The sequence below is a fragment of the Cynoglossus semilaevis genome, chromosome 12 (assembly GCF_000523025.1).
Source record: "Cynoglossus semilaevis isolate Cse_v1.0 chromosome 12, Cse_v1.0, whole genome shotgun sequence".
Taxonomy (NCBI): Eukaryota; Metazoa; Chordata; class Actinopteri; order Pleuronectiformes; family Cynoglossidae; genus Cynoglossus; species Cynoglossus semilaevis.
The window spans coordinates 1,540,793-1,552,823 of NC_024318.1; the positions used below are offsets into that span (position 1 = coordinate 1,540,793).

A 12,031-nucleotide genomic window follows, 5' to 3' on the forward strand; every position below is an offset into this window, starting at 1 on the left:
CAACTGTGTCAGCAGAGTTTCCACCGTTAAATAAATGAAGCTGCAAGACAAAAATGGAAACATCCCTGAAGGGATGTGACTGTTTACACTGACAGTCAGTACACACAGTTAGTGTTCGTTCTGTAGAGTTCAGTGACACTTCTTCTGGATATTTGACCTTCTTCTCATGTTGTTGAAACCCTGGTGTGTTTTGGTTTCAGGGAGGAGAAGAGCGAGCAGCTTCTGGACACCAGGCAGGAGCTGGAGAACTTAGCGGGGGAATCAAAGAGGCTGCTGCAAGAGGTGAACCCCTATGACCCCCCTCCCCCCCACACACATAAGCACTCCAACACTTACACCTGCCCCCCCCCCACTGTATTCTCTTTGTTTCTGTGACGCTGCCAGCCTTTAATCAGAGACAGTGTCTCAGCTCATTAGCAGCAGTTAGAGCTATCTTTAGATCAACAGCCGTCCTGATGGGAAGTGGGCGGCAGAATCAGTGTGTCCACACACACACACAGGCTGTTTATATTCATGACTATGTACATGTAGATGTGTATTGTTTTTCTCCTTCCAAAGCTGTCTTTTGATTGGTACACATTTGGCTAACCTTTAGCTACATCTAGTGTATAAACATTTAGCCGTATTTGTGGCTAGATTTTAGGTTTAATATGTTTGTTTTTATTTTATTGAAAATTTAGTTTTGTTATGGTTTTTTCCTTGCTAACCTTTAGTATTGCTATATTTCTGCTAATTCTTAGATAACCTAGCTCTGTTTGGTTATTCTTTGGTCTTTGGCTGTTTTGCAGCTAACTTTAGCTATTGTTTTGACTGAACTTTAGCCACTTTATATTTTTTTTAACTTCATAACAATATTGTTGCTTATGTTTGTCTTTTGCCAATGCTAGGCTTTAGACTTTATCTTCTCAGATATTATTTTTTAATATTATTTGGACAACTTTTAGTGACACTTGACCGATAAACTCTTGCAGAGCTTCCAGCTGATGTCAGACGCTCGCTCAGCTCGGGCCTATCGTGACGAGCTGGACGCCCTCAGAGAGAAAGCGATCCGTGTGGACAAACTGGAGAGCGAGCTGAGCAGATACAAGGAGAGACTCCACGACATCGAGTTCTACAAGGCCAGAGTAGAGGTACACAGACGCGCACGTCCAACTGTCCTGAACATGTACATCATGTTTATGTTCATATGCAGATGTGTGTAATAAAATACGATGGATTCTGTAGGAACTGAAGGAGGACAACCAGATTCTGCTGGAGACCAAGACCATGCTGGAGGAGCAGCTCGATGCCACCAGGACACGTTCTGACAAACTGCACCTCCTGGAGAAGGAGAACCTGCAGCTCAAATCCAAACTCAATGATCTGGAGATGGTGAGAGGATTGGATTTATGTTCTAGAAACGAGTGAAATCCATGTCATACATCTAATTTTGACAAATATTTCAACGATTTGCAAATTATCTGAAGTCTCCTACAGTAAATACTTAAATCTAAAGAGTAGGGATGTCGATATTAACTAGTTTCCGATATCTGATATGCCAATATTGTCCAAACACTTAATTTCCGATTCCGATATCAATCGATACCGATACAGTCCTGGTAGTATTTATTTATTTATTATCTGTACAAACCACTGTATGAGTATGAGGAGATTAATTAAATGAGCTGCAATGCTGCCATCTAGTGACGTTCACTTTAATATACAGCCGTTTATCCCCAAAACTATTTTTAGGGCACACGTCATATACTGAAACCCAGGCATTGCGTTATCTGCTTTTCATTATTGGAGGGAAAAAAACCGATAACGATTCTTACAGATATCACATAATATGCTAATATTGGGACAGTATTATCGGACATCCCTACTAAGGAGGTTATGATGATGAAAGATAGATAGATTAATGGCAAACAAAGAGACAGAGACGTACTGTATCTCATGTGTGTATCTCACCACTGCCTGTGGTATCTGCAGGACCGAGACCTGGACCGTAAACGTATGGAGGAGCTGCTGGAGGAGAACCTTGTTCTGGAGATGGCTCAAAAACAGAGCATGGATGAATCTCTACACCTGGGCTGGGAGCTGGAGCAGCTGGTCAAGACACCAGAGCTCACTGAAGGTTAGCCACAAGTCACACCTACTGTAGGACAAAAACAAGAGGAACTTTGTAGTATGATTGAGTCACATGGTACAGGGAGGTAAAGATCACTGGTTCAGTCAATGCTTCCTAAACAAAGTCCAAGCCAGGCTTTAATTACCGGTGTCCCCCGGAGTCACCCTGATGGCCTCTGCTCATTTGCCAGCCTCCACTGTGTCGTCCTCACACTTGGTTAAATCCTAATTAATATTCAGTGGCTCTCTGAAGGTAATCAGTTTATTGGCGTAAATGAGCTGCTGAGCTATGGATCTAGATGTTTGGCCAAATGTCACCTTCGAATCTTGGGTAATCAGTCATTCATTTAGGAATCAATAAGTCTGCCTTGACCAGATGTTATTTCATACTCAAACATGTTTTTTTCCCTTCTTTCCTCTGTCTTTGATCAGCTCCTCAGAAGTCGCTGGGCGAGGAGGTGAATGAGCTGACGTCCAGTCGTCTGTTGAAGCTGGAGAAAGACAATCAAACGCTGCTGAAGACGGTGGAGGAGCTCAGAGGAGCAGCCAGTCAGGACACCCTGGCAAAACTGGCTAAAGTCAGCCAGGAAAACCAGAGACTGACCCAAACGGTGAGTCATAAAGCGACCACTGCTACTTATCAGGGTCCCCACCTCTATTTGCATGTTTGACCAGCTCTTCCAGTGATATATAACCCATCCACTTGGCTTTAGACCTTTTCACACAGCGGTAGGGAGAAATAAAACAGGGAAAACAGAGTGTATGGAGATGGGTGGGAGAGAGGCTGAAAGCAAAGCTGTAAATCCAGGCCGTCTCCTGGACTCTTTTCTTGAACGACCCTGGATTTGAAAAAAAAGGCCACCTCTCTTCTTTGGGCTATTTTCAGAACAGAAGCTTCTCTTTGTTCCGTCTGAAGCCTGGAAGCATGAAATTGTGTTTTTCTCCCATGAACAGAAACATCTCTAACTCTGTATCTTCAGGTCAAATTCAGCTCCTCTGGACTGGAACATAAATGATTTCACGTGTCTGTGTGAATGTTTTTGAGCTCCAGTGTGGTCGACCCCCGGCTTAGATAATTGTTCAATCACAGAAGATCTTTGTTTTGAGCCTGAACCACAGATTAAAACCATTTTACCTTCATTTTTACCTCAAAGAAAATATGACATGAGACACAAAGGATTTAAATCTTTTGTATTTGTAAATGTGCAGCTGGAGCAGCTTCAGACTGAGCTGAGCACAGACAGGGAGTCTCTCCACGGCGCTGAAAACCTGAGCTCCGACCTGATGAAAGAGAAGGCGTCACTGGAGAAGATTCTGGAATCACTGAGGGAGAACTCTGAGAGACAGGTACCTGCACACACATAAACGCACATTTAAAAATACATTTTATTTTAAACAGTTTTTTTTACTTACCCTGACGAAGTCATGCGTCTGACCAATATTTTATAGACTTCTCACGTCTGCTGATCACAGGCACCTGCTGTTTGTCAGACATTTTTTAACATTTCAGACCTAAATCTGACACCTGGGATTACTGTGGTGTAAATGGCAATATTACACAGCCGCACCAGGGCTTTAAACTCATACATGTCTAAGTACATTTCTAAGTACGTGACCGACCATTTAAATTTTATTGATTGCACGGAAATCCTTCGCTCTGCCCCAGATGCCGACACCTGCTGTGTGTCTGCAGGATTTTTACATCTACAAGACCCAAAATCTGACACCAAGGATTAGTTTAAACCCCAGCTTTACTCTGTGTGCAGACGTGACTCCTGCACTCACTGATTTATACGAGCAAACCTTTCAGGTAGTAATAGAATGTTGACATACCAAGTATTTCCTGCTCTAAAATGGTATGGTCTGGAAATAAATAGCTGTTCAAATATAGTTTTTTATTTGGTCTGTCTGTCAAGGTCGACATTTGACTGATTTTCTGTCTGTTCTGCAGCTCAAGGATCTGGAGCAGGAGAACAAACATCTGAGTCAGACGGTGTCGTCTCTGCGTCAGCGCTGCCAGGTCGGTGCCGAGGCCCGGGTCAAAGATGTGGAGAAGGAGAACCGAGTTCTTCACGAGTCCATCTGTGAGACTACGGCCAAACTGAACAAGATGGAGTTTGAAAGGAAACAACTACGTGAGTGGCATCATGGGTTTTCCTGACACTTGGTTGAATTTTGAAAAATTCAATTTTTTTTGTTGGATCAGCTTAGTATTGTGTCAGAATCTGAGTCTTTCATACACAGGTAAGGAGCTGGAGGTGATGAAGGAGAAAGGAGAGCGAGCAGAGGAGCTGGAGGTTCAGATGCAGAAGCTGGAAAGAGAAAATGAAAGTCTGCAGAAAAAAATCACCAGCCTCGGAATCACCTGTGAAAAGGTCTGTATTTTGACCTGAATCATGACACGTTAAAATAATAATAATATAATTTGTTGCTGGCCTTCTTGTCCCTCATTGCGAATTAATAAACTTATAAATATTGTATGTTTTTGGACATGCAGGTATCGTCTTTGGAGAAGGAGAACAACGAGCTGGAGGCAGAGGGTCGTCGTCTAAAGAAGAAGCTGGATGCTCTGAAGAACGTGACCTTCCAAATGGAGGCCCTGGAGAAGGACAACGCTCAGCTGGAGCAGGAAAACCTGGAGCTACGACGTTCTGCCGAGAACATGCGTTCTGCTGGGGCGAAGGCTGCTCAGCTGGAGGCTGAGAACAGAGAGCTGGAGAGTGAGAAGAGTCAGCTGAAACGGAGCCTGGAGCTGCTCAAAGCTTCTTCCAAGAAGACGGAGAGATTAGAAGTGAGTGTCAAAATAGAACAAGATTTTAGAAGTCACATTTTCAACCGTTCAATTTTTTTATCCAACATTTATTTTCAAGAACATTTTTGACTGAATTTTGAGAAATAAAATGTTTTTCTTCAACCTTTCATTTCAATACCACTAGGGCTTGTCTTCAGCTGTGAAATACAAAAATAAAATAAAACAAAAATATATTTTAGGTTACATTTTTGTAGCTCTGTCTGGTCCAATTATTGATAACTTTAAGCTTTTTATTTAAGTGACTATTCTTAGTCTTTTTTTGCTAATATCACCTATATTATCCTTTTATGTCTTTTTCTCAGAAGTTATTTGACAAAGAGTTCATTTAGTAGTTTGTTAATGTGTTCTGAACTGGTAGTGGCTGCTAAATAAGACATCTGTGGATCAAAAGTCAAATGTGCCACTTTAGTTCTTCCCTTTTTGACCAGAGGAGAAAAAAAGCCGTCTGTTCTGAGACATCAGTGAGCGACATAACTAGTTCATTTGATGCTTTTAATAACACAATCTGTCAATTTCATTCCCAGGTGAGTTACCAGGGCCTAGATACAGAGAACCAGCGGCTGCAGAAGGCTTTGGAGAACAGCAGCAGAAAGATCCAGCAGCTGGAGGCTGAGCTGCAAGAGGTGGAGACTGAGAATCAAACCCTTCAACGCAGCCTGGAGGAGCTGAAGATCTCCAGTAAACGTCTGGAGCAGCTGGAGCAGGAGGTACGGGAAATAAGACAGTTTCACGTGTCATCACTAAGGAGGTGCTAAAGAAGACACTGTCATCACTAAGGAGGTGCTAAAGAAGTCGCAAAAAAAACCCATGAAATTCAGTTTGGCACCTGAGCAACCACCCATGCACTTGGTTCTAATAAAAATAACAGCATGTCGCCCCAGCATACTCGGATGATCCCAGATTATTTGACTAAACTGAGCCAATGAAGTGTTTACACGGCGTTTAGACTAAAGGTAATCCCATGAAACAATGTTTCTTCTTCAGAATAAGACTCTGGAGCAGGAAAGCTCTCAGCTGGAGAAGGACAAAAAGCTCCTGGAGAAAGAAAACAAGCGGCTGAGGCAACAGGCGGAGATCCGTGACTCCAAGCTGGAAGACAACAACCAGAGGATCTCCTGCTTGGAGAAAGAGAATCGAACCATGGGCAAGGAGATGATCTTCTTCAGAGACTCTTGCACCCGAGTCAAAGACCTAGAGAGGGAGAACAAAGAGCTGGTGAAACAGGTCACCATCGATAAGAAGACTCTGATGACTCTCAGAGAGGTGAACCTGGGATCTTAATGGCTTCTGGAGATGGTCTGCACTCATGTGCCTTTTATTTATTGGCCTTTTTCTGGTGCTGCATTTAGGAGCTCGTCAGTGAGAAGCTGCAAACCCAGCAGATGAATAACGATCTGGACAAACTGACCCACGAGCTGGAGAAGATTGGACTGAACAAGGAGAGGCTGCTGCATGACGAAAACTCAGACGACAGGTATCAAATCACTCATTTTCTCCTTGTCTCAATGATGAGAAGATAATATGATTGGGTTTAATCAATGATCTCATTTAAGATTTGTAAAAACAGATCTTGCCTAATGTAAGTTCAGATGAACAAAGTCACTCAGTAACTGAAGCTCTGTCTTAGGTTTGAACTCCTGCAAACCAAACTGGAGTCCACCTTGAAATCATCCCTGGAGATTAAGGAGGAGAAGATCGCTGCTCTGGAGGCTCGACTGCAGGAGTCCTCCAACCTCAACCAGCAGCTCCGCCAGGAACTCAAGACAGTAAGTCAATTACACACTGTGTCCCTTTGACTGTAAATAATGTATTAAAGCATCGAAGAGTTCAAACAACAGCCCGTAGTTTCAGACCCCAGGAAGACACCACCCAGAGGCAGATACATTATTTATCTTTTCCCTCTTTGCTTCTCTCATACACTTCATCTTGTCGTGATGGTCAAATTCTCTGCTCTCCTCTTTTTCCCGTGTCGGCCATTACTGTAAAAATATCTAGGGACTTAGGCCGGACTTCAAGTCTGCTAAGGGTTAAATTACTAAAAGCATGGACTTAAAATAAACATCTTCAGAGAATACTCCACTATATACATTTTATATAAAAGTAATTTAAAGCTTTTTTTTTTACCTTTTCCAGGTGAAGAAAAACTATGAAGCACTGCGTCAGAGGGAGGAGGAGGAAAGAATGATGCAGAGCTCGCCCTCTAGAGGAGGGGAGGACTCCCAGTCTGTCAGCAAATGGGAGAAGGAGAGCCACGAAGCCACCAGAGAGCTGCTGAAAGTCAAAGACCGGCTCATCGAGGTGGAGAGGAACGTGAGTATGGGCGAGAGAAAGACCTCATGTCTTTATGCCCCCCTACAGTTTGACTTGGTTTATACACCTCTGGTTTGTGCCACTCCAGAATGCCACACTGCAGGCTGAGAAGGCTGCACTCAGGAGTCAGCTCAAACAACTGGAAACGCAGAGCTCCAACCTGCAGGCTCAGATCGTGGCACTGCAGAGACAGACCGCGTCGTTACAGGAGAACAACACCACGCTGCAGACGCAGAACGCCAAGCTGCAGGTAGAACCACAGAATTTAACATATGACTTGACCAATAGCCCTTCTTTCTGCCCTTTTGTTTTCACTGTAGGGTGAGGTTTTATACTTGTGTTGTTGGCAGACAGGATTTACACTGACTGGACAGAGGCTGTGGGACACTCCCTCTGGTCTTAGCAGCTCTATTGATGTACAGTATGATGACAGGGCAGAAAAGGATTTCATGAGCGAACAAAGAGTGTATCACCACCTGGACAGTCTGTGTGTGTGTGTGTGTGTGTTTAAATAAGCAGAGTGAAGAGGGATTTAAGGTCAGGAAACCACAGTGACCACAAAGGAAACATTAAAAAAAACAGTTATCCTTCTCCAGGTTTGAATGCTGGAAAAACAAGAATAGAATAGAGACAAACAAGAATAGAGAAACAGTGCCCCCTGCAGGCCACAGCAACTAAAATCTACTTATTTTTTTCCATCTTGAATGTTTTAATTCATGTCAAATTAAAAGATATTATTTTTTTCCATCTTGAATGTTTTAAGTCATGTCAAAATAAAGTTTTTTACCACCATCTTCTCCCTCAGGTGGAGAACTCTACCCTGAGCTCTCAGAGCGCCGCAATCATGGCCCAGAATGCCCAGCTGCAGAGTCAGCAGAGCAGCGTGGAGGGTGAGCGTGAGGGAGCGCTGAAGGAAAAGGAGGAGGTGAGGTCCACCTACGAGCAGCTCCTCCGCGACCACGAGAAGCTGGCAGCGCTTCACGAAAGGCAGGCGACGGAGTATGAAGCCCTGATCGGGAAACACGGAGGCCTGAAGAGTTCCCACAAGAGTTTGGAGCAGCAGCATCGGGACCTGGAGGACAAGTGAGACTGGGGTTCACCAGTAGGGGGCGAGAGCCATCAAATAAAACACTTTATAATGTGTATGTGCTTCGTTTGTCTCTCAGGTATAAACAGCTGGTACAGAGGAAAGGTGATCTGGAGGAGCTGGAGAAAAACGTGAAGGAGCAGCAGGAAAAAATATCCCAGGAGAAGAAAACCCACCGAGACACGGCAGATCGATGCCGACTGCTGAAGGAGGAAAATGACAGGTCAGAAAAAAATGATTTTATAAGGTCAGGAAAAAAAATGAAATAATAAACGATGAATTACCGTTGATACTCATCTCATGAATTTTCCCCAGACTAAACTCCACAAATCAGCAGCTTCTGAAGGACAACGAGAATCTTCAGACAGACCACAAGAACCTGAAGACCCAGCTGAACAGCACCAAGCTGGAGCAGACCAGACTGGAGGCCGAGTTCTCCAAACTGAAGGAGCAGTACCAGCAGCTGGACATCACCTCCACCAAGCTCACCAACAAGTGTGAGGTGAGGACAGAGCCGACGCCTCTCATCTGCTGCCGACCAGCGACTTTAAAGCAGCTTCTTTTTTTTCATAACTCCATGTCTGTGTCTGTGTCAGTTGTTGAGTCAGATAAAAGGAAACCTGGAGGAAGAGAACCGACATCTGCAGGACCAGATCCAGACGCTGATGCTGCAGAATCGCACGCTGCTGGAGCAGACCATGGAGAGCAAAGACCTTTTCCACGTGGAGCAGAGACAATACATGTAAACGCCCAAGTTACTTCGTGGAGCAGAGACAATACATGTAAACGTCCAAGTTACTTATAATAATAATAATAATAAAAAACAAAACCCAGATCCACAACACAGGAGTCGGGTGTGCTGTATGAATGTTTCTGTGACTTTCAGAGACAAACTGAATGAGCTGAGGAGGCAGAAGGAGAAGCTGGAGGAGAAGATCATGGACCAGTACAAGTTCTACGACCCCTCACCTCCACGCAGGTAAATGACTAATGTCAGGAAACAAACATAGAATTTTTATTCTCGTGTGTATTTATTTGATCTGTCTGGTGGTTATAGGACAGAGCTTATAATCAAAGGGTGGCTGGTTCAAACCCCAGCCTGACCATGAGGTTGAGCAAGGCAGCTCCAAAACTGTAGTGTTTCACAGATGAGATGTAGAAATATTGGTGTCAGTACTTGGTGAGAATAATCAAATGAGTTTGTAAAGAAATGACAACACTGGTCAAATTATCATTGAAGAGAGAAAAATAGCCAAACTCTCATTTTCTCAATTCATTGAAAAATAATCTCAGTTCTTTTTCATCCTGTTTACAAATGAAATCAGAGAACCTTCTCACTGGAACATCTGGGGGAAAAGTTAAAAATCTTATTATTCTGCAGAGCATCAAACTGCTGTGGTCTCTGACACCTGTTAGTCTTAACATTTAGAAACTTCAACATTCAAGGTTTACATAAAGGGCATTTTTATCCTTTGTTTTTATAGTTTTACTCTCTTTCTGCTCTCTCACCTGCAGACGGGGCAACTGGATCACTCTGAAGATGAGGAAACTGATCAAACCCAAAAGTCGGGAGAGGATGCGTTCTCTCCCACTCACTCCGTCTCGTTCGGAGTCCGGAGACGGTTTCCTGAGTTTCCCCCCCGACAGTCAGGACAGCTCGTCCATCGGCTCCGGTTCCAACTCTCTGGACGACACGCTCACACACAGGAGGAGCAACAGTGAGTAACAACTAAACACACGCACACAGACACAGACAAAAACGGTGTGTTGTAGATTTGAAATTTAAAATCAATGCAGAAAAGACTGTAGTGAGGTTCTTGGTTTGATTCCCAGGTTAATGCCCAGATGATTCAATTTGGTGTTTTTGCACACACAACACCGTTGTGGGGTACTTATAATTTCCTGAAAAAATCTTCAAAATGGACACACGATGGGTGTGTGTGTGTGTGTGTGTGTGTGTTCTCCTTTAACCTGCTCCTCTACTTCTCTATCTCTCTCTGCAAAGGGAGGAGAGGGCAGCACGCTAATGCCCAAGGGCAGGGATCCACCAATGGTATGCTACGGATGTGGGGGGGTGAGAAGGGGGTCGGGGGGGGGGGGTTCATTGTGACCCGACCGTCACGTCTCTCAGAGCATGTCTCCGTGAATCCATTCATGGGGTCGAAGGTTTGGGTTGATCTGTGCAGCTCAGCTGTAAACCAGGAAGAAACTCCATCAAACATCTGTAGCATCATCGCTATTAAAAGGTGCAATGGATTCTCGACCAGTGTGGGATCAATAAAGTTCCATCTAATCTAAGATAATCTTATCTAATCCAGATGTGTTCCCTGATACACAGATAGGTAGTTTTACCATCTAGAATCAGAACGTAGTCCTTGTGAGTGTGAGTGTGTGTACTCCACTAAGAAAAAGTGGAAATTAATTTATTATTATTATTTTATTTGCTTTAACGATGATAATAACCAATAGTAATATATTACAAAAATAAAACAATATAATAAATATTTTTAGTTAGTTTTAGTTTTAGTTTAGTAAACATTAATTAATAAACATTTTATTTTCTTACAGTATCTTCTCTGAAACACGTGCACCTGTTATTGTAAAACGGACTCTTTTAATTGCACCCTTTAATGCCCTCTAGTGTCTCATCTGTGCGGTGTTATTTTTATGTTGTGTAATGACTGTAGTTGTAATGTAAAGTACGACACTCATGAGCATTTACATGACGGTGTGTGTCTCTGTGTGTGTGTGTGTGTGTAAGTCATATTGTCTTCATGTAAAAAAGTCTGTGTTATTTACAGGTAACAGAAAGTGTTGGTCGACACAGAGCATGAAGCTTTTCTTTTGCCTCCAGCAGGGGGTGCAGTTTGTTTTGAGTTCATTGATTACATTCAGACTATTTAGACTGTTCCTCTGAACAACTTTAAATCTGAATCATTAAAAAAAAATGACGTTGTCTGTTTTAGTCCATCTTTGTCTACATCTTTTACTATTATTGTCAAACATTAACCACAGCCCTCTGTTCTGTCCTCCTTTATTTCTGTTCCTCCACCTGTTCTGGGACTGTTCTACCTCCTCCTGTCCTACTTTCTGTCTGTCCTTCCTTCCCTCTGTCTCTGGCTGCTCTGTGGCAGCTTTAAAGAGGTTGCCTTTCATGAGGAACAGGTCCAAGGACAAAGACAAGGACAAAGCCATCTACCGGCGCTCCATGTGTAAGACCGCCGTTAGCTGCCGTCGCCCCCTCAAACTCCAACCCCTGCCACGTCGTCTCTCTTCGCAAATGTCACACTTGGAAAAACAAAGACTTACGAGTCACTGATATCACGGTGTCTGCAGCAGTTGGAAGACACTGAGAGATTATTCCAGTCCAACACAGTCACTACGTTTGAATTCATTTACATATTTAATGTTGACTCAGATTATAAAGATTCTAAAAAAAAATCTCATTAATTAGTCATTAATTTTACACATGCTCAATGACGTATCATAAAAACGCAGTCTGTGTTGCACTATACTAGTCATGGTATTTTGAGCAGTGTAAAAGGCCAAAAGTTTGACGTCAGTGACTCCACATCGATGTTTTTCCTCGACGACTCCTAACTTCTACAGCTGCTAACGTCGCCTCCACTCCTGTCCCCAACATTAACACAAGTTTTATTAGTGTGAGTTAAATATATGTCTGGTGGGCAGCTTTTTTCGTGCGCTTTTGTTTT

General features: G+C 43.2%; 1 protein-coding gene across 8 annotated transcripts in view; it reads left to right on the forward strand.

Moving 5' to 3' along the window:
* Positions 1-12,031, forward strand: part of ccdc88ab (coiled-coil domain containing 88Ab) — a 62,664-nt gene that overhangs the window by 43,230 nt on the left and 7,403 nt on the right. For 6 of the 8 annotated variants that reach the window (XR_003051265.1, XM_017037390.2, XM_025060681.1 and 3 more), the window contains exons 9-31: positions 201-282; positions 972-1,130; positions 1,225-1,371; positions 1,972-2,116; positions 2,542-2,720; positions 3,319-3,456; positions 4,061-4,244; positions 4,354-4,484; positions 4,607-4,900; positions 5,446-5,628; positions 5,906-6,184; positions 6,271-6,395; positions 6,549-6,687; positions 7,055-7,231; positions 7,320-7,481; positions 8,037-8,314; positions 8,398-8,541; positions 8,634-8,820; positions 8,915-9,060; positions 9,205-9,297; positions 9,834-10,036; positions 10,324-10,371; positions 11,453-11,530. Coding sequence is in view for 7 of the 8 variants with exons in the window: in XM_017037390.2 (XP_016892879.1) it covers positions 201-282; positions 972-1,130; positions 1,225-1,371; positions 1,972-2,116; positions 2,542-2,720; positions 3,319-3,456; positions 4,061-4,244; positions 4,354-4,484; positions 4,607-4,900; positions 5,446-5,628; positions 5,906-6,184; positions 6,271-6,395; positions 6,549-6,687; positions 7,055-7,231; positions 7,320-7,481; positions 8,037-8,314; positions 8,398-8,541; positions 8,634-8,820; positions 8,915-9,060; positions 9,205-9,297; positions 9,834-10,036; positions 10,324-10,371; positions 11,453-11,530 (3,701 nt within the window). In the remaining variant the exon portion in view is untranslated. The remainder of the gene's footprint in view (positions 1-200; positions 283-971; positions 1,131-1,224; positions 1,372-1,971; positions 2,117-2,541; positions 2,721-3,318; positions 3,457-4,060; positions 4,245-4,353; positions 4,485-4,606; positions 4,901-5,445; positions 5,629-5,905; positions 6,185-6,270; positions 6,396-6,548; positions 6,688-7,054; positions 7,232-7,319; positions 7,482-8,036; positions 8,315-8,397; positions 8,542-8,633; positions 8,821-8,914; positions 9,061-9,204; positions 9,298-9,833; positions 10,037-10,323; positions 10,372-11,452; positions 11,531-12,031) is intronic. The other 2 variants (XM_025060678.1, XM_025060679.1) reach the window with 2 other exon arrangements.